Below are 27,753 nucleotides of genomic sequence, written 5' to 3'. Positions count from 1 at the left end.
AAACTGCGTAGCTTAAGCAATTGGACAGGATGTCAGGTGAAGATCCATGTCCATGCTGATCCACTCGATGAAGTTACTATTAATCTTTAGTTGTTTTTTCAAGACAATCTTGTCAGCTTAGGTCAGAGCCCAATTTAATGTGAAATTCCTAATTTATATGTCATTGGTAACAGAGGCTAGGTTCAGTGGCCTGGCTAATTAAGGCAATACCCGATGCGGGTAAACAAACCATCATGCACCAATTTTGAAGCTCAATTTAGTGTTGATATTTTAGTTCACTCAACCAGCTAGCAACCTAAATGGAAACTGCAATTAACATGAACTAAACTATGTTTAGCTCCCATATAACCATATAAAGCGAATAGACAAAATGTGACACGTTCTAAGATTTTCTCCATTAAATTTTAGGCAGTTTTCTTAGTCATTTGTCAACCTGACACTCAAAATTAATTTTACCAAAGTTGTTTTTCTATTCTTTCTGTTTCTTTTTGATGTAATTCAGGCTTTAGGTTTTAGTTGTTTCAGAAAACAATTGTTAAAACAGTTATATACTTATTTTAAAAGAACTACTCTGATAATCCTGGTAGAAAAAAGGTAAATTCAATTGTATCATTTCCACTCATTTCCTTCCCTAATTTTAATTTAATATAAGCGAATTAAATGTTTTATTTTCATTTCACTATCCTAGTAGAAAAAAGGTTCACTTGTCCATTGCAATATTTTATTAAATTTATTAAGCATATATATAAATATTTATTTTGCCTTAAGGTATTCACATGCATGAAATAAAAACACTGGTTTGTTTCAGAACATTGAGACAGGAAAATGACAGTACCAACACCTTGTGAACATGACAAAGACATAACAAAAGATGCTATTGACCAGATTTTTCTCCAACCTGTCGAAACATTGGAAATGTTGATGAACTCATTTAGTACAGATCCTACATGTAAATATCGCTTGTTTATTTCTATTTTAACAGTGAGAAACTAAAGTTTTTTTTGTAAAACTTTGTCTTGTGAAACTATCAAAAATGACTGTTCTTAAAATTTTCTTCAGTATGAATTTCTGAGGTGTTGTTCAAGAAAGTTTATTCACCTTAAAAGAAATTTCTGCTTTAAAAGAAATTTTACTTGTCGTTTTATCTTCATCCTATACTGGACCCTTTCTAAACTCTAAAATATATTTTCAAAGAAGTTTGGAATTAAAAAGATGATGCTTTAAGTGTATACATTGCATTCAAGAAAAGTTAATTAATAAAAAGCCTCTGGAAATGACTTTTCATTTTCTATTACTAACAATAAGAACAATGTTATGTGTAAGAGCACAAAAAAGAAGTTGTTGCATTGCTTATTTGTCCTAATTTCTTTTGTAGAAAGTTTGTCTTATTGCCAAAGATAAACCTTTTTTCAACATCTATATAATTTAAAAACATTAAAAAAAATTTATCTTGCAAAAATGTTTATGCTAAAAGATAAAAAGCTGATCTTGCAAAAAAAGTTCGCAAATTAAATTTTCTTTGTTTTTGAAGAGATATATCATCTGATTTGTTGATAAACTTTTTTGTTATGTATATTTTTACTAAATACAAAAAAATATAGAAATGCCTCTCAAACGCAATCTGATGAGCGAAAATTAGATAGAAAAGTCTCAAGTTTCATTTCTCAAAAGTTCTGTTAAGTGTAATGCGTTTAAAGAATTCACTTATAAATGTATATACAAATTAAATATAGCTAAATTTCTCTTCCTTAAAATTGTGTTATAATAATCACCTTCTCCTTTTGAATACTTCTGCTAGCGTATGCTTTTTAAAAAAGGAAATTTATTTAAATCCAGTGTTTTTGGTGAGTAATCTAGATCGACTATCGATAGCCATCAGATTAAAAATTTGCAGACATTTATTTGAACCATCACCATTATCTACTTAAACCTTTAATTTCTCCCATCTTTATCAAAATAAATTCAACAAATGATTTTAAAGATGTTATTGAAAGTTTATTCTTGCGAAATGTAAAAAACCTGTCTCAGAAAATAGAATTTATATTTTTATGTGATCTGACAAGTTAGAAGCCTTATAAGTCCTTAAATGGACAACAATTTAAGAAAAGTCAATCTCAAAGGCAAATTCACTGTTTTTGTGTTATTTTAGAAAACAACTTCAAAAGTTATTTTCGTTCTCCATTTACGTTTTATAGCTCTAAATATTCAATCTGGTAATTTGGCAAATATAGTCAGCGAATCAACTGTAAATGGAGAGCATTTCAAATTAGATTCTGATGATGATCAGAAATGTTCAGTTGGTGGCTATGCAGATAATGAAATTCAAAATGTGATGTTACCTGAAGGTACAAGTTCTCAGTCGGCATTATTCTTAGAAAAGGGCACACCCCTTGCAAAAGTAGATAACTTTGTTGATGAAACCGAAAACATAATAATTTCATCTCCTGCTTCATCAAAAAGTAGTGGAGTTGTATTCGCACCGAAACAAATCAAGCGCACTGATGATAAAGAAGATACTGCAAACTACTTAAATTTGAAGGGATGTGCTTCTGAAGCAAACTTTAAAGGTATGATATTGCTTTCCTAACTGTTTATGACAGAATCCCTTTTTTAGTGGAAAGGCATATAATTATTTTTGCAAAAATTGTGTTTACCAATATAACAGTTGATGCAAAAATAAAAAATTTGTTTCAGTTCAACAACAATAAATTTAGCAAATAAATATTCAGTAGCAATGCAAATAAAATCGGAAATACATTTTGCAGCAATGCATTTTAGGTGTTGTATCAGTGTCTGTTTTATATGTTTTAACGTCTGATGGAGACAGGACTAAAATGTACTTCTTAAGTTGTGATGTCATGCTTTTCTCAAAGATATTGTCCCCTGCAGTCCATGTATTGTAAATTAAATTTTATTTTTTTAATTTTAGTGGAAATGATTAACTCAGTTCATCATGATGACCCTTTACCTGGGGAAGCTGTTGTATATCAAAAGCCTTCGCCCATTGTTAAGTCCACACAACTTCTTCTTTCACAGAGTACAGAAAAGATGGAATGCCACCACGAAGAAAAGAATGACGATTCCGTAGAAAGTTTTAAACTTGATGAAAATTTTGACTATGATCAAGTTGCATTCACACCAAAATTTGACGCAAGCATTGTGAACTTACCACAGCGATAAGTCGAATAAATTATGTAACCATTTTTTAATTATTTATTCAATTGTAATTGTACAGCTGGTAAATATTGTAAATATCTCTTGTTTAGAAATTTTTAAACTCCTTGATAATATATAGATCAAATTGTTTTTATAGTATTCTTGTTCAGTTTAATGGCGATCAGGGTGTCCACTCGGTCTAAAAACTAAGTTATTTGTTCGGATATCGTGAGGTAATACCAATGAGGGACACACAAAAATATTTGCCAGGAAGTGCAAAGATGCTTACCGCCGTTTACCCACTTTATTAAACAAGTGAATTTGGATTTGAATGTGTTAAAGTTTTGCAAATTGTGCCAAGAGTGTTTTCAAGGTTCAGCGTTCTTTCTGCTTCCATCACCAAAACATTAACTTTTGGAAATTTGGAATGAAAAAATGTGGAATTATTGACAATCTTTTATTTCGCATTTACCACATTTCCAATTGATATTGACAATTTGATTGTATGTATTAAAAAATTTTAGATTTGGTAAGCAAAATAACATTCAATAAAATAACATCTATTCGAAGTAAAGTATTCGCAATGTTTCGCAGTTTTTTTGCGGTCATTCGTAAATTTAAATTTTGCCATCTTCCACATAAATTTAAATATCTCGTTAAAGAATACCTTAATGGACAAAACTTTGTCGGACAAAAGTGACGAAATTTTACTTGGTGACGAAAAATTATGTCCGACGAAAAATTTTGTCCGACGAAAATTTTGTCCGATTTTACAAATATATCTCGAAAACTCATATAGGTTATACTCTGTTGATGGAATTTTATAGGCAGCCAACTGGTCCTTTTACAACAAAATTTATTGAAATTCATGCCAAGGACTCAAAATCTCACTGACTTAGAATTCTTTTTTTGACTTAATGCCATTCTCCCTTCAGAATTCGAACTTATCGAGATCCAAGCAATAAAACTCAATTTAATCACAAGCATGAGCAAACCAAAAGTAAATTTTGCTTCCCTCAAGATATAAAACTTTTTGTACTGCAAAAGGCATAGCGTAAAAAAAGTAAAATAGTAATGGCGTTCAGCTTTACGCACGTGAATTTCATGTGTATCGAAGTACTACTTGGACTGAGGTTAAACAGGGAGATTCCGTTTCTGTCGAGATGGAAACTAACGACTCCAAAAAAATTGATCCATATAGCTGTGCGATCAAAACATTTGTTGGACAACCTTCACAACAAACAACAGTGGAACATATTCCTAGAGAGATATCCAGACACATATTTTTCTTCTTGAAAGAAGAAAATGGAAAAATCGAAGGATCAGTCCAACCTCGTCCCCAGGGCATCTTGTATCTTTTCTGACCCCGGAACATGTTTGTATTGCCGTCCCGTGGGTCAGAAAAGATACAAGAGCCCTGGGGCCGAGGTTGGGATCAGTCCAAAGTACAAAAAATCGTCCATCTCCAATTCCAGCAGGGGGTTTAGAAATTCCTCTAATGTTAACGTTTAAAAGTACACGTTTTATTATACATCAAAAAATGAAGGACTTCGTTACATCATTATATTCATATGATTACGAATCACAAAAAATATATTTAGAAGCCGAAGAATGTGATGATATAAACTTTATAATTGAACAGGACAAAGATGAAGATGATGGTCTAATCAAAGGGTAAAAGAAAAAAGCCGCCAATCATATACAAGACGGCATTCAAATCGTTAGAAATCGAGATATGTAGTGAAGTGGTTAAACCAAGGGAAAAAAACCTTGTATCCTAACGTATTGATCAACCGAATTATCAGAAAATGAAGAAACCGTAGCCTAGAAAAAAAATGACCTTATATATTTTACGAAAGTACACTTGTAAAAAACCTTTGATGTTATTTTGTGGTATTTGTTTTCACCTGTATATTAGCAGATTGAAGTTTTAATAAGAAATAAGAAAAATCCAAAATGGAAAAAAAATTTTTCGGACAAAAGTGACGAAAATTTCTGAAGGTGACGAAAATTTTGTCCGACCAAAAGTTTGTCCGATAAGGTATGCTTTTAAACTTGTTCGAATTTTTTTTTTACTTCGATTGGTCCACTTCTGCTAAAGTAAAATTTTGAGTTTTGATGTTGATTTGCACAAACTAAATCTGAGTGTTTTTTTGAGAAGGGGGCTGGGGAGAGGGAGGATGCTGCGCGCAATATGTGTTAAGCGTCTTGTTTCAGATAACAGTTACTCTAGTGTACCAGATAAACGGGGAGAGTATGTTGAAAATGCCCACCCCCCACGAATTATTAATTAAAATTTGTGAGTGTGTGTGTGGGGGGGAGGGGGGTGGCGGGGATGAAAAATCGGGCAAGGGGGAAGTGGGGCTCTAAAGTAAACTAAAATAGAGCGCCGAACTGAATATACTGATGACTGCATCCATGGACTCACTGCAAGTTTTGTTTTAAAAAGGGTATAACGTGGTTTCAAATTACACAAGAAAATATTGTGAGTTTTATAACTTAACCTCGTTTCGAGCACCTCAAAGTAAGAGATAATTGATAAAAACACAAAAAGCACTAGGTTCAAGGTTGTAACAAAGCACCTGTACAGATCACGTTATGCGCAAATGGATGAAACGCGGTGCCTCCCCAACTAAATATACATTCTGTTTCATCTACCTCCTAGCTTCGTTAATAGGAAAAAGTTACAAATGCTTTTTTTTAACATCAGGGCAACTGTTCGGTAAGTCTTTATTACTGTGGATTGAACATCTTCAGGTTTGTGATACACACTCGTGAAACAAAACCCCTACCGAGACGAAATTATTCTTCCATCCAAAACCTTTTTAACATTCACATTGAACAAAGTTCACCAAACATTTTGACAGGCATTACATAAGGAGCTTCAGTGATTGGTAGTTTGCTTTCAATGCGTAAACTTCAACTTTAACATTGTCGCTTTGCGCATGCGTGAGATAATAATTCAAGCGATACGTAATACTTTTGTTGTAAAAAGAGTTTTTTGTAGCACCTTGTTTTCCTGTGTACCACAACCATATTTTATTTATTCATTTATTTTTTTATTTAACATGTTATCATATATTTGTGGAGATAATAGTGATATTTTCCAATGAGCATTACCCAACCTGGTCCCCAGGACTTTTTTCTCCTTCTAAAAATCTCAGACGGTGAGGTGAGGACGAGGTTGGCATTAGCTATCGTAAGTAAATACAATTCTTTGATAAACAAAGTTCGACCTTTACAAATCAAAAAAATGTTGGAGAACAAAGTACAGTGGTTATTGACATATTTTATCTTTTAATTTTCTTGTTTTATCTTTTAATATGTGCGCTTGGGAAAGAAGTTGTTGATGTGGTAGGTACTATTTTTGCGCCAGCTACACGAATTAGAAAGCGAAAAAGACTCTGGGAACGGGATCTTTTTTACCATCCCTGAATATGCAGAGAATTGATTTAATGATTGAAGGTGCACTCACTTCAGTGACCCAAAAGTATCACGGCACAAATTACCTCATAGCAGAAAAGTCACCCCAAAGGAGAGCATAATAGTTGTCGTTTCCATTCGTATCGTTAAGAATAATTTTTAACTTACGAAAGAGGGCCAAGAATCTCTTTTAAAGTAATAGTTGCATTTTTTATTTTCCATAACTTTAAAACTTTTCAGGCCAAGGTCAAAATTGTAAAAAAACTATAGACACAAAAAAATCAAATATTGATACAAACAATATCATTAAAATGACGGTTATTTTTTTTCCCGGGAAGCCTTAGACAGAAGAAAAACCTTGAAACGAGGTCAGCATAACAACCTCTATTTTGTATCCTATTACCCCAACTTCAACCGCTTTTTAAAGTTCATAATCATAACCTAAATAAAACGCAGCAAGATGTAAAGAATGTGCTCATAATGAAATTCCCATGAGTGAATCAAACTATAAATTCTGTTCTGAATTTTTAAATTACAAGTGAATGCTTTGTGTCAAAATAAATGGATGTTGAGTTGACGATCTGGGAAATCAATGTGATTTTTGCGTGATCGCTGCAAGACAGACGTAAGGCAGACATGAGTACTTCTTTAAAGTTTTTTTGTTTGGCCTGTTTGTTTGTTTGTTTAGTTACCTGCTTTTTTGTTTGTTCATTTGTTTGCTTTTATTTGTTTTTCCATTTGTTTGTCTGTTTACTTGCTTGCTTGTTTGTTTGTTTGTTTTCTTGTTTGTTTACTTGGTTTTTGTTCGCTTGTTTTTTTATGAGTGCCCAAGTATTTAAACTTAATATGAAACCCCCATAATCTCATTTTCCTGGTGTTTAAAGCATTTTTTACCAAAACAAATCCTTTCTCTGGCTTTCAGACAGATACCTAGGCAAAACGATTAAAAGAAGTATTGCCTTAGAATATGGATTATTCATGTCAGAACTTTACTACTCAATCCTTCAAAGTTCAAAAGTTCAGAAGTGATTTTTGCTACGTCAAAGCAGGGTTCGTCGTGTTTTGGAAGTCAGAAAAATTGAGGGAAAAACTTTTACTTATGCAGAAACCCCAGGAAGATGAAAAGCGAAGATGAAACCGTTTGATCGATTACCATGAAGCACATGGAAACTTTGTTTTTTATACGATTTATTATACAATTCAACCGAAAAGGGCATATTCAATTTTTCGCTTGCGAGCCTAGAGGACTCTACCTCAACTAATCTCGTTCCCAGGGCTGCTGGTCCTGTGGATATTAAGGCCTTGTGAATGTACATCTACCCAATCAGTTAATTAATTATTTATTAATTAGTGATAATAAAAGCTGAAAGTGAGGATTAGATGATAAATATACAAAACAATCAAACAAAACTGAGCTAGTTATCACATTTCTGTATTTTTTCGGATTTCCAAAAGACGACGAATCCTGCTTCGACGTAGCAAAATTTACTTCTGAACTTCTTTCACCTTTGATTGAAATTAAGTATAGTTAACCGTGTTCCCAAGGCTTTTGTAATGCAATGATTTAAGTAATCTTAGTTAATATAAACTAAAAAAAACTGATGTTAATTGACAACCTCATTCCCAAAGCCTTGGTCAATTAGGATCTAATTATTAACCAATCGCTAGTAATTATCGTTCTCGATTACATAACAGAACCTTGCAACAAGACGTATTCAGGATCATATTTTAAATAAATGCATTATATATGATTTTCCCTTTTCCATACGCCATACTGCAGGGAGCGCCCACAGCCTTTGTCTCCAGGGATTTTTGCCTATCCAAAGCCGCTAGCGCTTATTTGACGTCTCGATGTCAAAAAGGCAAAAAAACCCTGGGCACGAGGTTGGGAGCGCCCACTGTAAGAATGGCGTTTACTACTACAACTAGACGTATATTTTCAATTTACAGCTAATTTGGAGTGAACCTTATTGGATGTCTTCATTATTTTGCAAGGAAACCTGCTCATTCTGTTTCGTCAATATAACAGCTTCCATTCAAAAAAATTTAACATGCCCTGGTGACGAAGTTGTGATCTTTCAGACTTTGTACGAACTTAAAATTTATGTCATGCTTTGAAAAATTTCTTGCATTTAAGCACCGACTTATTTCTTTTTTTGGTTAATCGGATGTCGGGATTAAAGCTTTCGTCCCTTTTAGGCGATCTTAAGCAAAAAGGAAGTTCCATGCAGTCAATTTAGTAACATTTCAGCCTGGTTTCTACGTACCCTATTGAATTTAAACGCAGGGAGGTAAAGAACGTCATGAATTCTTAAAACCGCAAATTCACAGAAAAAGCTAAAAACAAAAAACTTATCCTTAAAGTAAACCGGTGTTTTATCAAAGTTGTTGCAAGCCCAATAGCATATTCAAGCATTTTGTTTTTTCCACTTGTGCAGTAAATTCTAGTCGTTGACGCCAGTAAAACATCATAATTAAAAATCTAAGGAATGGAATGGAAACCAGGCTAGTAACTGAAAACAAACCCGAAGATTCCTTATGAAAATACACCACAGTAGACTGTGTAAACGCGCAAGTTATAGCTAATTGTAAATATTTCGCAAAAGTTGACTCAGTCTGTAAGTATAGAGAAGTTGATTTAGGTGGTGTTTTATTTCTCAAATTGTTGTGAATATAATGGTAATGTACATGGCGGTCGTAACTGCGATGTGACACTTCCAACACTTTCTCGTAACAACGAAACACTTCTCGTAACAACGAAACACTTCTCGTAACAACAAAACACTTCAGCGGCGCATCTTAAAAGTGATCATTACTTACATTGGTTTGAGGTTCAAGTGTCGTTTACAATCAATCCTGTTATTTAAAGTACTTCTCTTGTTGTTAAGATAAATTTTTTTCTTCTAGTGGTCAGGTTCAAAAGTAAAAGCATTCGTCTTTTTAGGTATGCTTTGAAAAAAATCGACATTTTGGCTTCAAATTAAAGATGACGACGACAGATAAAGAAAAAGCCGACTTCTTTCTTTTTGGAGTTATCGGTGCATTCATCTTCTTCACTTTCATTGCATTTCTCTTTAACGAAGGAAGACACTTGTGCGTACTGCCACTCCTGAAAAAACTGTTTCCAAATAGAAAATTTAAAACTGAGAATGACGACGACGACGAAACGTCATCTGACGACAATGTGTCGAGGTCATCACGTGGTATACACGGCAATCGAACTTCAGTGATAAGCTTTGGAAAGCAGGATAATTTTACACTTTCTTTCTCAGGAGTAGCTACTGCTGCTGTTTGAGAATAAAGATGCACTTCGACTCTGAAATATATCGTGTAGACGTTGGTAGTTTCACACTGGCACTCTCTTCACTGCAGCTGCAAACAGATATTTATTTTGTTTAAGACGTATATTTGAAAGTGTAGCATTTAACAAAATAAATTATAAATTGTTTTTACCTCATCTTGAATTTCCTTTTCATTGTTTTTTTTTAAAGAAATATTTGGTCCATTCTGCAAGAAGACCTTAAACGCTTGACTTAAATTGACTCATTTGATACCACAAAAAGCTGTTACAGAAAAAACAAGCGAAACTTCAATACATCTACCTGGATAGATCTATTGAAAACATTGGAAAAGTTCGAAAACCCGTATGTTGAACGGACCGGGAAAAAATTCTTAAATAACTGACTGATTTGAGGGTCAATTGTGTAGAAAAGCTGGTAACGGACAGACGGATACAGGTGATTTTATAGGGCCATACCTGTGCCAGGTAGGTCCAAAAAGTAACACATTGCGAGTTTCAATAAAGTTGACCCTTTTGTTTTCTTACCAGTTTCTTGCCTAAATGTCGATGTCAAAAAGTCAATAGGGCCTGGGAAAAAAGGTTTTTCGTTGATTTAATGTTCCAGTTAAAAAGATATTCCACATCTAGGCGAAGTTGTCTATTTGAAAAAATTATAGATATATTAATTATAAATGAAAAGTAACTAAGTTATAAGAATTATGTACAAACATTTCAATATAAAACTAATACGAGTAACATCCTGATTGAATCACTTCATGGAAAAAATAATTGAATATTTTATTGACTTCGGCGGTTGACATCTTATTAACAAAACACTGCAAACTTATTCGTGAAAATTAGTACCACTTTGGGTAGATTATTATCTTCGCGCATACGCACAAAACGTTTCCGCGTAAAATTAATGCGCGTGAAAATATACCTTCGTAAAAAAAGAATACTGCACAATCAGCGTTCTAAATGCATCTATATTTTTTCAAAAACCCTGAAGTTAATCCCTTTTTACTCTTGATAGTTGTGGAAACTTTTGCGAACTATAAAAGGAATGATCATATCTTTAACATATTTAGGGCGTAATCAAGTTGTTATTAACTAAAAAGTCTCACTATCTTATATTCTTCATTCCATTATATCTAATTGTATTTAATAATTGCAAAACTTTATATGTAAAAAAATATATAAAAAGTCACTAAAGTTACGCTAGATCCAATTTGTATCGTCGTCATCATCTTCAAACAACGGAGGAGGGCTACGACTGAAAGCAGACGCCTTTTGCGATGACGTTTTCTAAATACACGACACTTTTTGCATTACAAAGTATCAGAATTAAATATAAGGTAACTGCGACAGTCAAACAAACAAAACAAAACAAACATCAACAACAGAAAAACCTACTTTGACAAAAAAATCATCATCGTCATCATCATCAAACAGGGAAGGCTTTTCTTTCTTCTCCTTCTTTTCATTTTCTTCATTTCCATCTCCCTTCGTTTCTTCAACTGTTTTCGTTTCTTCACTGGAGAAGAATAAAGAGCTTTCATCCTTCTTAGGTAGTTCCACTGTCGGCGTTTCAGTAGGCACTTCAGACTCAGCTTCAGGCAATACGTCAGGCAATTCCGGCGTGCTACCAAATAATGAGCTGTCCAGACCGACTTCTTCCAAAACACTTTTCTGATTTTTTCCCAGTTCTTCAACATCTTTTGCGTTATCACTGCTTTGGGCCTCCTTTTCGCTTGAAACCTTCTCTAAAGGTTCAGTGTCGTTTACTTCAACATTATCTCCTCCATCGGTAACCGCTTCTTCCATGTTGGTAGGCTGCTTGCTATATTCCACATCATCCGTTTTTTCCGATTTATCATCCTCCTCAATCTCATTTTTCGTTTCTCTACCCGCTTTATCAACATTATGGTCTGTATCACTTAGCACTTTACTTTCACCCACAGTTGCTTCATTAGGAGTGGGAGACATTTCATTTACAGACTCCCCTTCGTCGGTAGCATATTGTTCTTCATCACTTTCATTAGGGGCATCAACTTTATCATTTTCGTCGTCCACTTCATCTGTTCCTTTCTCTTCTGCTGTCAGTTCCTCCGCTGTCGCTGTCCCTTCCTCTGTTATTTTCTTTTCTTTCTCCTTTTCTTCTTCTTTAGTTTCTTCTTGTTCTTCTTCCGATTCTTCTTCTTCTTCTTTTTCTTCTTCTTTTTCTGATTCTTCTTTTTCTTTTTCTTTTTCTGATTCTTCTTCTTCTGATTCATCCTCTTCCTCACTTTCACTTTCGTCTTCATCTTTTGAAGTTATCTGCAGAGTGACTTCCTACATGACAAAAACGGATTGGACATTACTCATATCCAATGCAACAAGAACGGAATGTTAACATAAAGTTTTTAAAACACAAAGGACAAGCGCTACGAAATAAAGTTTTACTTGTAGAAACAAAAATTTGACGGAATGAAGCTCATTTCGATTTTTTTGTTAGAGCCTGCGCACGTTGAAAAAAATGATGGACTTTGCCCAGGTGCACACGCGCTAAATTAAAAGCTCGTGAGCTTTTTGTGCTATAGCAAACAATGCATTCAGATGGAAACAAAACTTTAAATTTTGCGGTTGATGAAAACAGGTGAAAATTCGCGAAATAAAACATTTTGGTACTTAGGTTAGATAATATGCTGTAATAAACTTCAAACAAAAAAAATATTACCTTGATTGTGTCCAAGATGGAAATAACAACTTGTTTGCCCATGTAAGATTCATCGGCTTCAAATTCGGAGCGAAGTTTGAAGAAGACTGAATTCATAACTTTCTTTATCTAAAGAGACATGTATGAAAATTCTCTTTAAAATACAAACAACAAAACTGATATTTCTAGCTAGAACGCTTGCAGATGATGGAACTCATGTCTCGAATAATTTCCACAATTGGGCGTAAATTTCTTCAAATTTTTTATTTCTACTTCAAAATGAGCTCAAACGTCTTCATATACTAATAACCCATCCCGTTCTAACGCCTCCTAAATGGACGCCCCAAGAAAACATTACACAAGCCTTTTCCACAATTTACCACGACATCCGATGAGATTAATACGTTATATTCTAACAGATGTTTTCACAATTACGTCACATGTACAACACTTGAAACTTACTTTTTCAGTCACTTCGGCTTCACTAACTTTATTTTCGGATTCGTTAGCTTCCGAAATATTTTTTCCTTCTTCCAGTCCCCGTTGGTAGGAAGCATGCGAAATAGTCTTCACGTTTTCTCTACCATCTTGAATTCCTTTGTCATACGCAACGTCACATTTCTAAAAAAAATGTAAAAAATGTGAACCTACGAACCTGAAATAAAAAAACTCTTGAGGGCAGAAAAATACTTTTTAGGTTTTCCTTAAAATAATGCGAGTATAATCTGAATTTCTATTTGTCGAAGCCTGGAATATTCCAGAGTAAAAAAATAAAAAATAAAAATAAAAAATATTAAAAAGGCGAAAGAACACACTGTTTTTAAATTTTCGATTGTAGTTTTTGCTTCGTCACATTCCTGTTCCAAATCTTTCGCTTTTCGCTGCAAAACGTCGCTTTCTTCTTTCAACTAGAAACATAAAGTAAGTAAGTAAAATCCACAACGTCTGAAGATACTTTAGCTTTTTCTTAGTATTCTATAAAAACTGTAAACCCTTTAAGTTCCATACAATGTTACCAGGTGTAAAAATACTATCGTGGTATACCCTAAATGACGAAGTAAGCGCCCAGGGCGTTTTTTTTTAAAATTTTTATGTTTAGGAGGGGCGTTTATTCGGCAGGGGCGTTAATTTAAGCAGGGGCGCTTATTAACTTTACTAAAATAAAAAACAGTAAAATGTGTCATTTCATTTCATTCTTTTCACTTCTAACGAACAACATCTGAACAAAAATTAATTTATTTCAATGCTCTGTCTTCGTCTTCCTGGTCTGAATCGACTGTGAGAAACTCCGGTGTTGCTGTGACAACGTTATTCTCATTGTTTAGTAAAATACATTTAAACAAAACGTTGTATTAATCATTGTATTTTATGCCTTGTTCCAAATAAGCGCCCCTTTTTGATAACCGTGTGATGAAATAAGCGCCTCCTGTCGGTATGGATGGAGGGGCGCTTATTCAAGCAGAGGCGCTTATTGAAAAAAATGACTCTGAGGGGGCGCTTATTCCAGCAGGGGGGTTTATTCGGCAGGGGGCGCTTGTTCCGTCAATTACGGTAACATAAAAAATAACTGTTTTTAATCAATAAATCAATTACGTAAAAAAACGTCACAATATAACCATGACAACTAACCTTAACATTTGAATCATTCAAAACAGACAAACTGTCTTTTAAAACTTCGATTTCGTTTGTAAGAATTTCTGTGGAATCTTCATTAGCGCTCATCTAGCAAGGAAAAAGAATCGAATTAATTAATTTTTGTACTATGTTTGCTTGTGCCACTCTACCAAAATGAATGAATACTTAAAAAAAAGTACCGCAGCTGCGAACTCTTTATAAAAAAAAAATAAGCATATCTTAAAAATTAATAAAAATACCTCTTTTAAAGTTTCTATTTCTTTTAATAACCTAATATTTTCTTCTTTGATCTGAGCAAATTTTTCACTGTCCACTTTCGTTTCATCTGTTAATTTAGCCTGTTTTGATTGGGCGGTAAGCTGTGAAGGAAGAATAACACCCGTTACCGTAGAATTAAAAAAGTAACTACAAAAAAAAAGTGTCAGTGATACCTTTTGTTGGATTGTGTCAACTTCTTCTTTTAACAGTTCTTTCTCAGCTGTCAACTCTTTTACAATCTCGTCATGTTTCGCCGTCAAAGTTTTCAATTCTTTTTGTTTCTGCGTGTTCAACTGATTGGTTAGTTCTTCTTCCAGTTTTGCAAGCTTAAAAGCAGAAATGTAACAAAAGGTTTCAAGGCATACAACACGATATCTGAGCGTAGGGCTAAACATACAAACTTATTCACTACTCGCATGGCCACAGCTTAAAATTACGGTGAAATGTATTTTATTTATCTTTCCAGATATATTTGTTGAGTCTCTTTGATATTACTCAAACAAGCCATAGCCATCTTAGCATTTACTGAATTACAAGAAAACTTTCCTGTTACGCCACTGTTTGAAGCAAAAATATCTTCATTAGAAACATCAGAAAATACTATAGTACATAAAAAAACAAATATAGCATTTTACTGCAGAAAAATAGTTCTGTATAACTTTAAAATTAATAAAAGCCTGATACACGAAATAAAGATGAACTCATTAAATTTTTGGGGTGACGTCACATGTCAATAAAAGTAAATTATTTTCAGTACCAAAAATTACCCCGAGTTTTAAATAAAAATGTTACTGCTGCACTCGCACTTGCAACTGCCCCTGCCCCTGCCCCTAGGACTGTGTAAGAGGTGGTTGAACAAGAATCAGTTTATTTTCTGATGATGTGGCGTGCATTTTGAAATACAAAAGCAAAAAATGTAGATGTAAATATCGACATGAAAAAAAAAATATGCAAGGATGAACACTAAAATTGCGACAAGACAGTCGATTTTTAGTTCAAGGGTCAGGCATTGGTAAGTTTTATCAAAAAGAAATAATCTCTCACTTTTTTTTCATTTTATCAAAGTATAATTTTTAGGGTCGGCAATACTTTGTCAGGGTAGCTCGAGTTACGGCAAACAAAAATTATTTTAAGGATGGATTCAAGGTTTTATCCAAAGCATTGTTTCTAAACTGTTCAACCCTCGCAACACGGGAAACAAGAACGTTAAACACAGAGTGTGTGAGTGAGTGAAACTTTTATTTGTTTACCTTTTCGGTCTCGGTACCGGCAGTTTTTTTGTAACGCTGCTTCAAAGATTTCAATTCATCCTATAACAAATTACAACATTTTAAAATCTTCTCCTCATGTGTGTACATTCGCAGCTCGCATATCATGTTTTCAAAATAGATCAGGATACCTCATGCTGTGTTTTTGCTTCTTCAAGTTCTTCCTCGTGTTTCGTTTTATCGTCCTTTCTTTTCTTCTTCAAGTCATTCAACGCTTTGTTTAACGAATCTCTCTCTTGCCTTAATTCGGACTGTTCTTCATCAAGTTGTTCGAGCTGAAGTCGAACTTGTTTCTGTTCCTTCTTTTCTCGTTTTAACTTCTCCTTAAGTTCGGCAACAACAGCTTCGTGTTCTGTTTACATAGACATAAAAGCAAATATTAAAGAGATGCAACTAGACTGGCAGTACCTAAACTAGTCTGGACTTATATCAAGATTAATATATAAAGATACACCAGGTGTTACAGTAAAACAAGATCTGTCATACATTAAAATTGAGGAGAACATGCATTTCAAGTCTAAAATTGTCGGCAACATATACGGCAGGAAAAAAATTTGCCAGCTTTGTGCACAAAAGTTTCTCTTTCCTTCTCGCGAGAATATATATATAGTTTGCTGCAGTTAACAATGCCATACGTAGCAAGAGCGATATAAAGCCAAAGCGATTAAAAATAATCCTTTACAAATAGAAGGTAATTTTTTGGTTTGATATTTTTAAGAAAACAACTTTTTTTATTGAAAAAAGCGGCTTTGATAAAGAAATAATAAACCCTTCGACAGAGTAAAAATTTGCCATGTACAAAAATTTAATAGGTTGGTTACCAGCATTGGTTGTATTGTCATCGTCAGCATTTTCTTTGTACTGTTTGACTTCTTGTTTGAGATTCTCTACACTAACCAACAAATCTGCTTTTCTCTTTGCATTAACTTGTTGTTTACTTTCTGCTTGTAAAAGTTGAGTTTTTAATGTGGATAACTCTGTTTCCAATTTTATCTAAATGCACAATCAACTGATGTTTTTATACGAGGTAAAAAGAACTAACAAATTTCTGCTGCCCTGCCGTGGTGTTCAATGCTTGGGGATGGGATAATCCCCCAACCCACGACCCCCTACTTTGAAAACAATTCTATTCAATAAAACAAATTTTCTGGGTAATTAAAGCTAAATAAAAATTAATAAAGGTAACAATATTTCCAGGTGTGATAAAAAAATTGTATGAAATATATAAACAAAGACGTAAATCTAAAATCCAATACTTTCAAAATATTTTTTTTCTAGGACAATTGTTTCGTAAATTCATGTCGTTTCCAGAATTATCCACGACGATAAATAATCTTAACGCAATCAGAGTTATCCCCTAGTAGGTTTAAGCTTTTAAGTCAAATAGAAAAGGTTTACCCTTTTTAGGGACCCCTTTTGTCTCTCTTCTAATTGGAGATCTCCAATAATGTCTCCAAAATAATAATTTTATGAAAATAACTTTTCAATACAAAAAAGACAAGACAAACAGTAAAAAAACAAACCTGAAAATCCAGTCCAGGAATTTTTTAAATATTAACAAATGCCCGGATTTTCGACTATGCTTATCAAATTTTACGACTTTCTATGATTAGTGACAACCCTGTGCAAGAAACACTTCATCAAAAGATTACAATGAATACTAAAGAAAACATTTAATTAACTACTTACATTTTGTTGTTCTAACGTTGATACTTTCACCATGGCTTGTGCAGCAGTATTTTGCATGGAATCCGTTTGGTTGGCTAACAACTCGTTGCTTTTCTCAAAGAAACTAGATAAATACATACAAAAAATGTAAAAAAAAGATACCTTATAATTTATTATTATTAATATATCCAAGCAGATATAAACAAGTTTTTATTATAATGAGAACACACCTTTGATTTTTCGTAAGTAAATCAGTCATGCGTTCATTCAGTTTCTCGATTTTCAAATTCTTTTCCTCGCAGTCAGACCGAAGTTTTTCATTTTCCTGAAACAACAGCAACACAAATACCAACAAGAAGGAACATCAGCAAGAGTTGCCTTTTTCCCCATCAGACGTAACAGTCTTAATCCAGTTGAATCCAGTTGAATCCAGTTGAAAGCAGAAAGTACATAACATTTCTATTTTTGCTTTTATTTTTACCAAATGGCCTTTTTAATTTTAACTTTTCTACAGAGCAAGACTCACTTACAAACGAAATTTCCATCTAAGACCTACCAGGACATAAGTTCAACTGAAAATCGTACAAGCGTCAGTTAAAAAGCCAGAAAAATTGCGGAAATAGTAACATACCTTAATGATTCTAGTGATATTTTGCATCAAGATGGAGGCTTCCATTTCAGGTGCTTGATTATAAACAAGTTGTTGCTGTTGTTGATGTGATGAAGGTTGTAATTGTTGCAAATGCTTGTTGTCATTCTCAATGATGTTCAACTTTAATGTCATATTATCAATTTTTTCCATCATTCGACTTAAATCAGTCTTTAGTTCTGCATGTTTTAACCGACTATCAGTCATCATCAAATTCATCTCATTTGCTGAAGCACCTGCAGCAGGCTGTTGCGGTTGTGGCATCTGTTGTTGAGGTAGCGCTGCAAATCCAAGCATTGCTGCTGCTTGCATAGCTTGAGGCGACTATAACAAAATTATTAAACAGTAGACTCCTACCTTCAAGGGGAATAGAAAGAGTTTCGACTTAACGAATTTCCCAGTTTAGCAGAGCTTTCGGTAAGTCAACCTTTTTGAAAATATCAAACTTTTACTAAGTCGGATTGATTCTCAATATGGTATGAATTTTCTTTATCAGCTTAGACAGCTTTGTTATTTAGTAAAACAGTTGAAGGTACATACTAACCTGATACAAAGACAGTTGTTGTTGCTGAGGAAGATACATTTGATTTCGTTCCATCTGTGGTTGGAACATATTAGGGGGTACATAATGCTGTTGTTGCGAAGCGTATGCAGGATCTGGTTGTAAAGTAACTGGGTTGGACGATTGAACAGGTCGGGGGACTGGTTCTGGTTTTGGTTTTAAATGTGGTTTTGGTGAATCTGGTTTAAAAGACGATTGAGGGTGCTCGTTTGATCTTTGACGCTCAATTGGAATTGGCTGAAGTAAATAAATAATTTTTAAATGCACTTGTTCAATTCATTAAAGTAGAAAGAATTATTCGAGAAAATTTAAGGGGAAAATTTCAGAGGACGGGAGAAAAATTAAAATTATTTATGTATACTTGAGTAACTTCTTCCAATCCATCGACTGATTCTGGTGAAGGTGACTTTTGTGGTGCTGGATTGGTTGGAATGATGGACTGACCCATTTTTGACATTCGTTCCAAAAGTTTTGATTTTGTGTTTTCAGGGGTCTAAAACAAGTTTTGAATTTTACTTTTAGTATGATGACAAAAACTTTAATATCATATTTCATTCAAACAGCAACAGGTCAATAGGTCAGTGTACTCATGAATTTGTTTAAATCTATCATTACAATTATTTTCATACAAATTTTTGAATACCTTAGATAGTTGATCCGATATTGATTTTGTTCTTTCCTTTAAGCTATCATTAGTGTTTAATGGCTGTTGACTTTCAGCATCACTAACATCCACTTCAGGATTACTTGGACTTTGTGGCTTCGTTTCCTCTTTAGTAGCAGTATCCAAGGAAACAACAGATATTGCATCACTGTCTGGTTGAGGGTTCACAAATTTAGCCTTGAAAATAAAAATAAATTATTCTGATATTTAACACATTTATTAGGTAAAAAAAACAGGAATGATAATTGATACTGCAGTTTGAAAATAGATTGTACAATTAAAACACCTTAAACTGCCCTTAGCTTTACAGATCTGTGGACTGGGTGTTTATGTTGAATGGGTGGGATGCAACTTTGTTGCTTTCCTGGACTGCATGACCTACAGCCTTAATGGATAAACATGAAATCATTCAAAATTCACTCTAACTACTACACCACGAAGCCATTTATATATAAAGGATTGATAAAATTTGCTATTCACATTTCAGCACGCCTGCACAATAAAATAATCCACATTGGGCCCAGGAAGGCCCCGCAATTTGTGTAAAATAGCCATGGTGATCCTAAGTCTAAGTCCATTCTGAACAAGTTCAAAATTTGTGAATCTGATATAAAAATAGCCTATGCAATTACTTGTGGTAAAGAACTTTGAAATTAGCTGTCTTCTCTCAATATAGTTTGACGAAGATTGTAACTAGCTGTATAATTTTCTGTGGAGAACAAAGTGATCTCTTACCCTTGTTATCTCAACTTGAAATATTAAAGTTGAATTCGGTGGTACTCGGTCACCAACTGCCTGTCATATAAAACACATGAAAAATTATACAATCTAAATATTTTCTTTTTTTTCTCAAAAAATAATTTTGTTTAAAAGTTAAACCTTGTAGTAAAAATGGCTCAAATATTTGTGGTTGTTGTGGTAACACTGCAGGAACCTCATTTGTAACTTTACTAATAGGAACTATGGGGCCATTCTGACTAAATAATCTTAAAAAAAATATAAACAAATTGGTTTCAAAACATTTTTCATTTTCTATAAAACAATGTTCTGCCTTCTGCATTTGAGATTAAGCATAAATATTCAATCTGTTAGACCTTTTGAGGTAGACATAGAAGACAAACCAAATAAATTGGACTATTAAATCTTAATAAAAATGAAAAATTTAAATCCAATTAATCCAAGTCAATTCTCACCTTAGCTCCATAAGCCAGTCCAGGAGGAATTATTAACATTCTTTTTGAACCCTTTTTCATCCCAACTACACCAGTATCCCATCCCTGTAAAAGTGATGAATAATCTAACACTTTATTATCACGTATGATCAATTTAAATTTGTTTTAAGACAAAACTGTGATAGGAATTAAAAGCAAATTTTCTCCTACCTTAATAACTTTCCCTTTTCCAATTTTAAACTTGAATAATTTTCCAGTATCTTTATTACTATCAAAAACCTAAAACATATACCCTAGTTCAGGCCATTTCGTGAGAGGCGTGCGATCGCACGCGCTCGCCCCCACACACGTGCAGATTTGTTTAGGCGTGCGATTCATCACACGCGCAAAACGTTGCTGTAATTAAAAATTATTGTATTTATAACAAAGAAAATTTATTAAAGAAACCTTAAAAATAAACGATCATTCTTTTACTGAACTCACAATGGATAGCACGTGAGCAGTCTTTACCAAATGTTTATGTGGATTTAATTGCTACCATTTGCTTTCATTCTTTCTTTTTGCCAACCAAGGGATATTATGCAGAACAGATATAGGTCGCTAACGACCTAGTGTGTGGCCGCTATCTTTTGAAGAATTTGTTTCTTTTTCCTTTCAAATTTTGCAAACCAATGAAAACATTGAGTTAAATATAGGATCGTTGATATTTTATTTTGTTTGTTCAGTTTGGGTTAATGTGGAGATTATATCAGCGCTATAAATTTTTTTTAAAAATGTCTGAAAAAAGAACGAAAGGAAATAAAGTTGAATTAAAACTTTTGAAAGTTGGGGTAAATCAGATATTCTTGGTTGGAAGACAGAGGAAAAAGATGGAAAGGTATTGGTGAACTATGTTTGGTGTAAAGTTTGTGCGAGGTATAAAACGGAAATTACTTCTCAATTAAAAGGAAATGCGAAGACAGCTGCGTTAGCGTTAAAAACTGTACAAATGTGGTAACAAAATACCAGGTGAGAGATATTAACATTAAAAGGTTGTTTTGATTTATTTTTATTTTTTCTAATATTTTAATTGATTTTATAAAAAAATGCAACAATATTTTAATCTTTGTAAGGTCGCCTTTTGGAGAATTTAAAAGAAATTCAGCATTATTTAAGTTGAAATAACTGAAAGATAAAGTAACTAATAAGAAAAAAAACTTCTTTAATAACGAAATATTCTTTTAGATAATAATTTTTCTGATTCATCGAACATAAGGTTTATTAAATATTATTATTAGCGGCTGTTCGACTTTCCGTAATTTAATTTATGTATTTATTTGCCCCACAAGTAATAACAAAGTTTAATTAACGAGTCTGCTTACGAATTCGTATATGGGTCGAAATTCCTTGCCGTACATTGTTGGAACTTGCACTTCATTTGTTCCTTACGCTAAAACAGCAGCTCCTGTGCGGTGTACAGGGGAAAAGGAAATGTTTTTGTAATTTTTTTTTTTTTGATAGCACGCGCAGAATGTATGACGTGTGTGATCTACCGCACGCCTGCTTAAAATCTTACAAAATGGCCTGCTAGTTAGCAGTGTCTATCTAGTGTGACTGGTATAGTGACTGAACATGATCACCTTTCCGAAAGCATTTCCATCATGCAACCAGCCAGTATACTGCATTTCGACAGTATCACCTTTCTGCACCTCCTGCCCTTCAGTAATGTTAAGATCCTGTGTCACAAGTGCATTTGACTGTGCGTTATACCTTGCAAGACAAACCTATTGTATGAAGTAACAAAAACGTGATTAACGTGAATATTAATTACACATAAAGGTTTGCAAGTTAACAAATTAGGAATATTAGTGTTAAGGGATACTGAGAATACTGAATCTTCACAAAAAAAAAAACAATAACAAATACTTATTATTCCAAAGCATGTTTTCATAAAACATACTAACTTTATTGAAAAAACATACCCATTTTGAGAATTCTATCAACTGGTCTTCAGTGTCAAAACAAAGAGACCACGATTGTGACTGGTCATCATAAAATGAGACATAATTGTTTTTTTGCACCTACGATAAAGTTATAATAGCTATATATAGGAATATGCAGCAACATAGGAATTATTTATTCAAAAAAAGTTACATTTTTTGAGAAAAAAGCTATGTATCTAAAATTTTAAATTTTGAGTGTGCTATTTTATATTTTATTGTAATGGTAATTGTAAGCATGGATGTTTACAATACTGTCTGCATTATGCTCATGCTACTTTTTATTGGTGTCGCAAAGAAGGTTGGAAAATATTAGGAACAAATACTACTAGTACATAATGTAAAAAATTCACTCACAGTATAAACGAAAGCTGAATGTATTTTTGCATTGGTGACAGGTTTCTTTTGACTGATATACAACAAAATTTTATACTAAATAAAAAAATGTCAACATAATCCTGGACATATAAGGTGTGTCATAACGAACCTATGCCTTCACAAACACCAGCCTGTACTTAAATGCGTTGCTATCTAGGATCAATGTTAAAATCGTTTACACTATTTATAAACTAGGGTAACAATGTAATGGAACAATCGTTACCCTCAAATTTCATGGCCCTCATAAAATAATTCAATTTTGGTTTTAAAACTGTAAACAAATAAATAGCGTCAAACTAAAATATATGGAGCTAAATGAACATTTAGCTCATGTTAATTGGGGTGACTGCAGTAATGTCTCGGTTGCCTTGTACTTACTAATGTTCTTAGGATCACATATAAGGAAACTTTACTTGAAACAATATTGGTCAATACAGGATGGGAGACTTGCCTCGCCTACCAGCTTTAAGATGCCTCGCTTATTAGGACAGGCCTATAAATACCTGTATATTACCCATTTCAAGTTTGGCTCTGCAAACAACCAGTTAGAGAATTGTATGTCACCTTTATGTCCGCTCGTGTTAAATACTCTACAATCAAAGTGTACTTGTGTGGTATACAGTACCAAAGCTTGGTTTCCGGCTTCAGAGAAAAAATTTCAGACATGGGTATACTATTTTACGTGTTGAGGGGAATTCGGCGAACAGAAAATACCATTACACGACAGATAGCACCCATCACACCATCCCACTTACAGGAAATGTTAACATTTATTTATAAATCCAGATTTACACCTTCTGATAAAGCTATGTGGAAATGCCTAGTTTTGTTCGCATATTTTGGCCTTTTAAGAGTATCAGAGTATGTTTGCCCATCAAAAACAACATTTGATTCAAAAATTCACCTATCTCCATCTGATTTTTGCCTCTCTTCGTGTAATGGTACCCTTACCATGACAATTAAAAGCTCCAAGACTGACCCCTTTCGGAAAACATTTAAAATTCGTTTTGGACGAATTGGCGGTAGCATGTGCCAATTGGCAGCGTTCTCCCAGTATCTTGTGTACAGGGGTACCCATTGTGGTCCCTGGTTTGTCTTATCCACTGGAGAATTCGTGTGTTACAGACAGCCTTGACCTCAATACACATAGTTTTAGAATTGGTGGGGCGTCGGCAGCAGCGCCCTGTGGTATACCAGATTCCGCAATTAAGATTTTAGGAAGATGGTCCAGTGATTGTTACCGTCGATATATACATCTCCCAGACAGAGTTCTTAAGAATTGGTGTTCCAACATGGCTAACCTAAAAGACGTGCCCAAGTTGTGGGATATACGTTTTGTATAAAAATTATAACAATTAACATTGTGTAGTTGTATTGCTCTTTATGCGTATATTGTTGTTGATTATATGGAAACATAGTTTTTCTCACCAAGATACTTAGATTTTCCTGTGTTATGCCTGTGCCAATTTGGGGGACAATTTGGGGATGTCGGGCTTCCTAAGTCAGCCAAAAATTTGGACAGATACAAGTGTGTGGCCTGTTGATTATATCATTACTTGATATTATTACTGTATACTATTATTAATTTATAATATTATTATTATTTATATTGAAGAATAGAAGAGAATAATGAGATGTGAGGAAGTAATGCCGTGGGAGACATTCACAATTGCAGTGCAGCCAAGATGTACATGTCATTGTGAGTGTGTCATACCATTAAAGTGCATTATGACGAAGAGAATAATGAGATATGCCGTGGTAGACATTCAAGCTTGTCGTACCATTAAAGTGCATATGTAATGCTGTGGGAGACATTCAAGCTTGTCGTTCCATTGAAGTGCATTATGATGAAATGATGATGAAATGCCGTGGTAGACATTCAAGCTTGTCGTACTATTGAAGTGCATTATGACAAGAGAATAATGAGATATGCCGTGGGAGACATTCAAGCTTGTCGAACCATTGAAGTGCATATGATGAAATTAATGCCGTGGGGGACATTCAAGTTTGTCCTACCATTGAAGTGCATTATGATGAAATGCCGTGGGAGACACTCACAATGGAGTGCAGCCTAGATTGCATGTCATTGGGAGTGGGTCATACCATTGAAGTGCATTATGATGAAGAGAAGAACGAGATATGTCATGGGAGACACTCACAACGGAGTGCAGCCAGGATGTACATGTCATTGTGAGTGTCTCATACCATTTAAGTGCATATGCTGGGGTTAGTGCTGTTTTTGTATCTGCACATGTATCTGTCCTGCCTGTTATTGTTTAATCTTATTGCCTGGCATCCCAATCCATGCCCCAAATATACAATTGCGTTCCAATGCGAAGGATGTTGTATAAATTTATTTCATAATACAATGTTCTCTACTATTATGATGTGTTTTTACTGAGGAACCCGGACAATTAAGGTGATATTTTTAGAGTATTTTAAAAACATTTGCAGGATAAGGTAAGAAGTATCATGCGCAAAATTTAATGACTAAAGCAACAATATACATAAAATGGTTTTTAAATAAACTGTAGGTCATTTATATTTTCAGTAAACTTACATCTTTAGATGCTAAATGACCCAACACAGCAGCTCCAAGTTTTCCTTGTTTAGTGTATTGACCATTAACACTAAGATATTAAAATTACAATTAATAGATGTATATAACCTGCATAATAAATTCAAATTTGCAATACAATACACCTTTCCCGAATTTCATAAATTATAATAATTATGACGTTATCTAAATTTTCATAATGGTTCTATATGCTCTTTAAACAAAGATATTCAGATAGAATATCAAATTATCATGACAAAACTGAAGTTTTTAGAGCAATATAATATTCTGTTTGGATTTCATTTTAATTTAAAAAAAAATAATTTTGAAAACAAGGCTATTCTTAGAAAGCTTGTCTATATAAAGGGTTTGACCGTAACTTTCAGCTCGCAGTTGAGGCACTTAAGGAACAAATATATTAACGAAATTAGATTTATAGTATCAACAATTAAATTTGGCATAATTAGGCAATTCGGGAAAGTTCTATAACGTGCAATGATACATACTATTTAAAAGTGTGGCAAGCACATGCAAACAGTAAGGATGGCGCATCTCCTTTTTGTTCAGTTTTTGTTTCTTCACCTGCGACATAAAAACAAATTGGATTTCCAAGGCCCGTTTATTTGATATTTTTATTTTCAAAATTAACTTTTTTTTCTGAATAATTGACTTACTGACAATAAAGATGTTTGAAGGCATTTGAAAAAACAGATATGTTAAGCTAGTTAATTTAAAGGACCCATGAATTTATCCACAGGCTAACAACTTGCTAATTAGTTGAAAATTTCTAAATAATATCTATTATGGCAGGAATAAAAAAATCTGTAACAAATCTATATTTATGTTTAAATTTCCATTCTTTTTGTGGTAAGGTTTGGAACAAAACTTTGTTTTTGCCAAATTTACAAAAAAGTTACAATTTGCACTATTTTTTTCTTAAAAAATTGCCTTGACAAAAACTTTCTTTTTGGAGCAATATGTTACATAATTTCCACAGAGCTAAAAAAGTCTACCTTTTGGTTTTGGTTGCTTTGGAGCAGTGTATTTTAGTGACTCATTCCCCCCTTCTGATCCTGCACCCATACCAAAGAGTGATGACAGTTTAGATCTAAATGCAAAAGAATATTTTCAAGTACTATAAATAATGTTGTGCAGTGTAATAATAATAAAAATTAAAAAAATCTTTTTTGTTTAGGAAATTTCTATTTTTTTATGCAATGACATATATATGACACTACTTTTAAATATTTCATGTGAATATTTGAAATCTAAAAATTTTATCATAAAAAAAACATATTAAAGTTTTACACAAGCTCATTTTTTTTAAACTCTTCAACAACAACATTAAATTCTTACCCAGAAGTTGGCATACCAACAGAAAACCCACTGCCATCATCATCATCAGAAGCCGTAAAAAACATTTTTGTTGTACACTATAAATACACCAATCACAAAATTGATTTTTGAGTGCCACTTGATCCTTGTCTACAATAGCCATATGACTATCCATGTGTAAAGAATACAACATTGTGCTGGCAAAATGAACGAGGGGAATAGCGGAATAGCGAGTTACTTTTTGTCTATAATTATCCTAGTGAGAAGTCAGATCAACCTTCAAAGAATTGTGGAAAGAGTTAAGCGTTAAGCACATTGCCTATTCATGCATGACTATATTTTTAGAATTTTTTTCTATTTGTACAAGGCAGTTAGGTATGACTTTTATTTATTTCTATTTCTAAAGAGGGAGTTATTCTTTTATCCTTTCATTCTATTCTACCTTGCACCTCTCTGAAAAGAGCTACATGATGCGTTCCTGCACGGTGTCACGTAGTTAATTTTTTCACATAATGTAAATATCGCTTAGATAAAAAACATTGACATTTAGATAAATTTGCTGACTTTTTCATTTCATCTATTTTATTAATAAAGTTTTTCACTTGGTAGCTATTTTACTTTATAAACTTGATCAAAGCACAATACATAAAAGAACTAGGTGTATGATTTGATCTAAAGTGTTAAATTTTATATTATAGATCTTCATCAAGCAATCAAAACTAGTTTTGAGAAGGTTCTTTTATTTTCACTTTCCTTTAGGGTTGAACTTAAATAATCTTTTTTATGCATATTTATGTTTTAAATAAAATGTATAAAAAACAACCTAATAATTATCATGAGTTGTCTGTAACTGCAATATCTGGAAAATTTTTTTTAATATTTATTTAATTTTGTTATCGATATCTCAGCAATCAAAGTGTGCACAAAAAAATAAAATGCAACAATGAGAAGGAGTTTGTTACGTATGTCTTATTAATTGTATTTTTAATCTATTTTTCATATTTTCAGTGGCCACCTGTTGCTTGAAGGTAGCAAAGATAAAAGAAGAAAATTATTATTTATACATTTTTTAAT

General features: G+C 33.4%; 3 protein-coding genes across 5 annotated transcripts; 2 read left to right on the top strand and 1 right to left on the bottom strand.

The window, feature by feature from the left end:
• Positions 1-3,305, top strand: LOC130612698 (uncharacterized). The gene is made up of 4 exons (XM_057434050.1): positions 1-594; positions 769-949; positions 2,196-2,567; positions 2,930-3,305. Exons 2-4 carry the CDS (start codon positions 826-828, stop codon positions 3,178-3,180), a joined length of 747 nt encoding a protein of 248 aa, XP_057290033.1. The 5' UTR covers positions 1-594; positions 769-825; the 3' UTR covers positions 3,181-3,305.
• A 3,815-nt stretch (positions 3,306-7,120) lies between these two features.
• Positions 7,121-10,031, top strand: LOC130613271 (uncharacterized). Of its 3 annotated transcripts, none has more exons than XM_057434612.1 (2): positions 7,121-7,204; positions 9,524-10,031. In XM_057434612.1, exon 2 carries the CDS (start codon positions 9,566-9,568, stop codon positions 9,872-9,874), a length of 309 nt encoding a protein of 102 aa, XP_057290595.1. In that variant the 5' UTR covers positions 7,121-7,204; positions 9,524-9,565; the 3' UTR covers positions 9,875-10,031. The 3 variants fall into 3 exon arrangements, with proteins under 3 accessions (XP_057290595.1, XP_057290597.1, XP_057290596.1); XM_057434614.1 differs by lacking the exon at positions 7,121-7,204 and adding an exon at positions 9,118-9,197; XM_057434613.1 differs by lacking the exon at positions 7,121-7,204 and adding an exon at positions 9,212-9,447.
• A 471-nt stretch (positions 10,032-10,502) lies between these two features.
• LOC130613268 (FK506-binding protein 15-like) lies at positions 10,503-26,861 on the bottom strand. The gene is made up of 27 exons (XM_057434609.1): positions 26,701-26,861; positions 26,358-26,452; positions 25,851-25,926; positions 25,348-25,417; positions 22,767-22,841; positions 22,392-22,490; positions 22,050-22,193; positions 20,641-20,709; positions 20,452-20,535; positions 19,994-20,053; positions 19,238-19,435; positions 18,956-19,087; positions 18,577-18,831; positions 18,015-18,356; positions 17,614-17,708; positions 17,405-17,507; positions 16,537-16,708; positions 15,847-16,067; positions 15,698-15,757; positions 14,621-14,773; positions 14,429-14,548; positions 14,184-14,276; positions 13,370-13,462; positions 13,017-13,175; positions 12,576-12,683; positions 11,273-12,190; positions 10,503-11,164 (listed from the first exon to the last, which is right to left on the bottom strand). Exons 1-27 carry the CDS (start codon positions 26,763-26,765, stop codon positions 11,078-11,080), a joined length of 4,146 nt encoding a protein of 1,381 aa, XP_057290592.1. The 5' UTR covers positions 26,766-26,861; the 3' UTR covers positions 10,503-11,077.
• Between the last annotated feature and the right edge of the window lie 892 nt (positions 26,862-27,753).

This window comes from Hydractinia symbiolongicarpus, chromosome 10 (genome assembly GCF_029227915.1).
Source record: "Hydractinia symbiolongicarpus strain clone_291-10 chromosome 10, HSymV2.1, whole genome shotgun sequence".
Taxonomy (NCBI): domain Eukaryota; kingdom Metazoa; phylum Cnidaria; class Hydrozoa; order Anthoathecata; family Hydractiniidae; genus Hydractinia; species Hydractinia symbiolongicarpus.
The sequence above is the reverse complement of the archived record's forward strand: the minus strand, read 5'-3'. Positions and strand labels throughout refer to the sequence as shown.

What these genes read in the sequence shown, in the direction of transcription:
- LOC130612698 (XM_057434050.1), top strand. Translation starts at nt 826, where the DNA reads ATGACAGTACCAACACCTTGTGAACATGACAAAGACATAACAAAAGAT. An exon ending in ATTTAGTACAGATCCTACAT is followed by an intron (nt 950 to 2,195) that starts GTAAATATCGCT and finishes TACGTTTTATAG; the next exon opens with CTCTAAATATTCAATCTGGT. An exon ending in TTCTGAAGCAAACTTTAAAG is followed by an intron (nt 2,568 to 2,929) that starts GTATGATATTGC and finishes TTTTAATTTTAG; the next exon opens with TGGAAATGATTAACTCAGTT.
- LOC130613268 (XM_057434609.1), bottom strand. Translation starts at nt 26,765, where the DNA reads ATGTTTTTTACGGCTTCTGATGATGATGATGGCAGTGGGTTTTCTGTT. An exon ending in TGACAATACAACCAATGCTG is followed by an intron (nt 16,068 to 16,536) that starts GTAACCAACCTA and finishes CTATGTAAACAG; the next exon opens with AACACGAAGCTGTTGTTGCC. An exon ending in CAATCGAAAATTTAAAAACA is followed by an intron (nt 13,176 to 13,369) that starts GTGTGTTCTTTC and finishes CATTTTTTTTAG; the next exon opens with AAATGTGACGTTGCGTATGA.
- LOC130613271 (XM_057434612.1), top strand. Translation starts at nt 9,566, where the DNA reads ATGACGACGACAGATAAAGAAAAAGCCGACTTCTTTCTTTTTGGAGTT.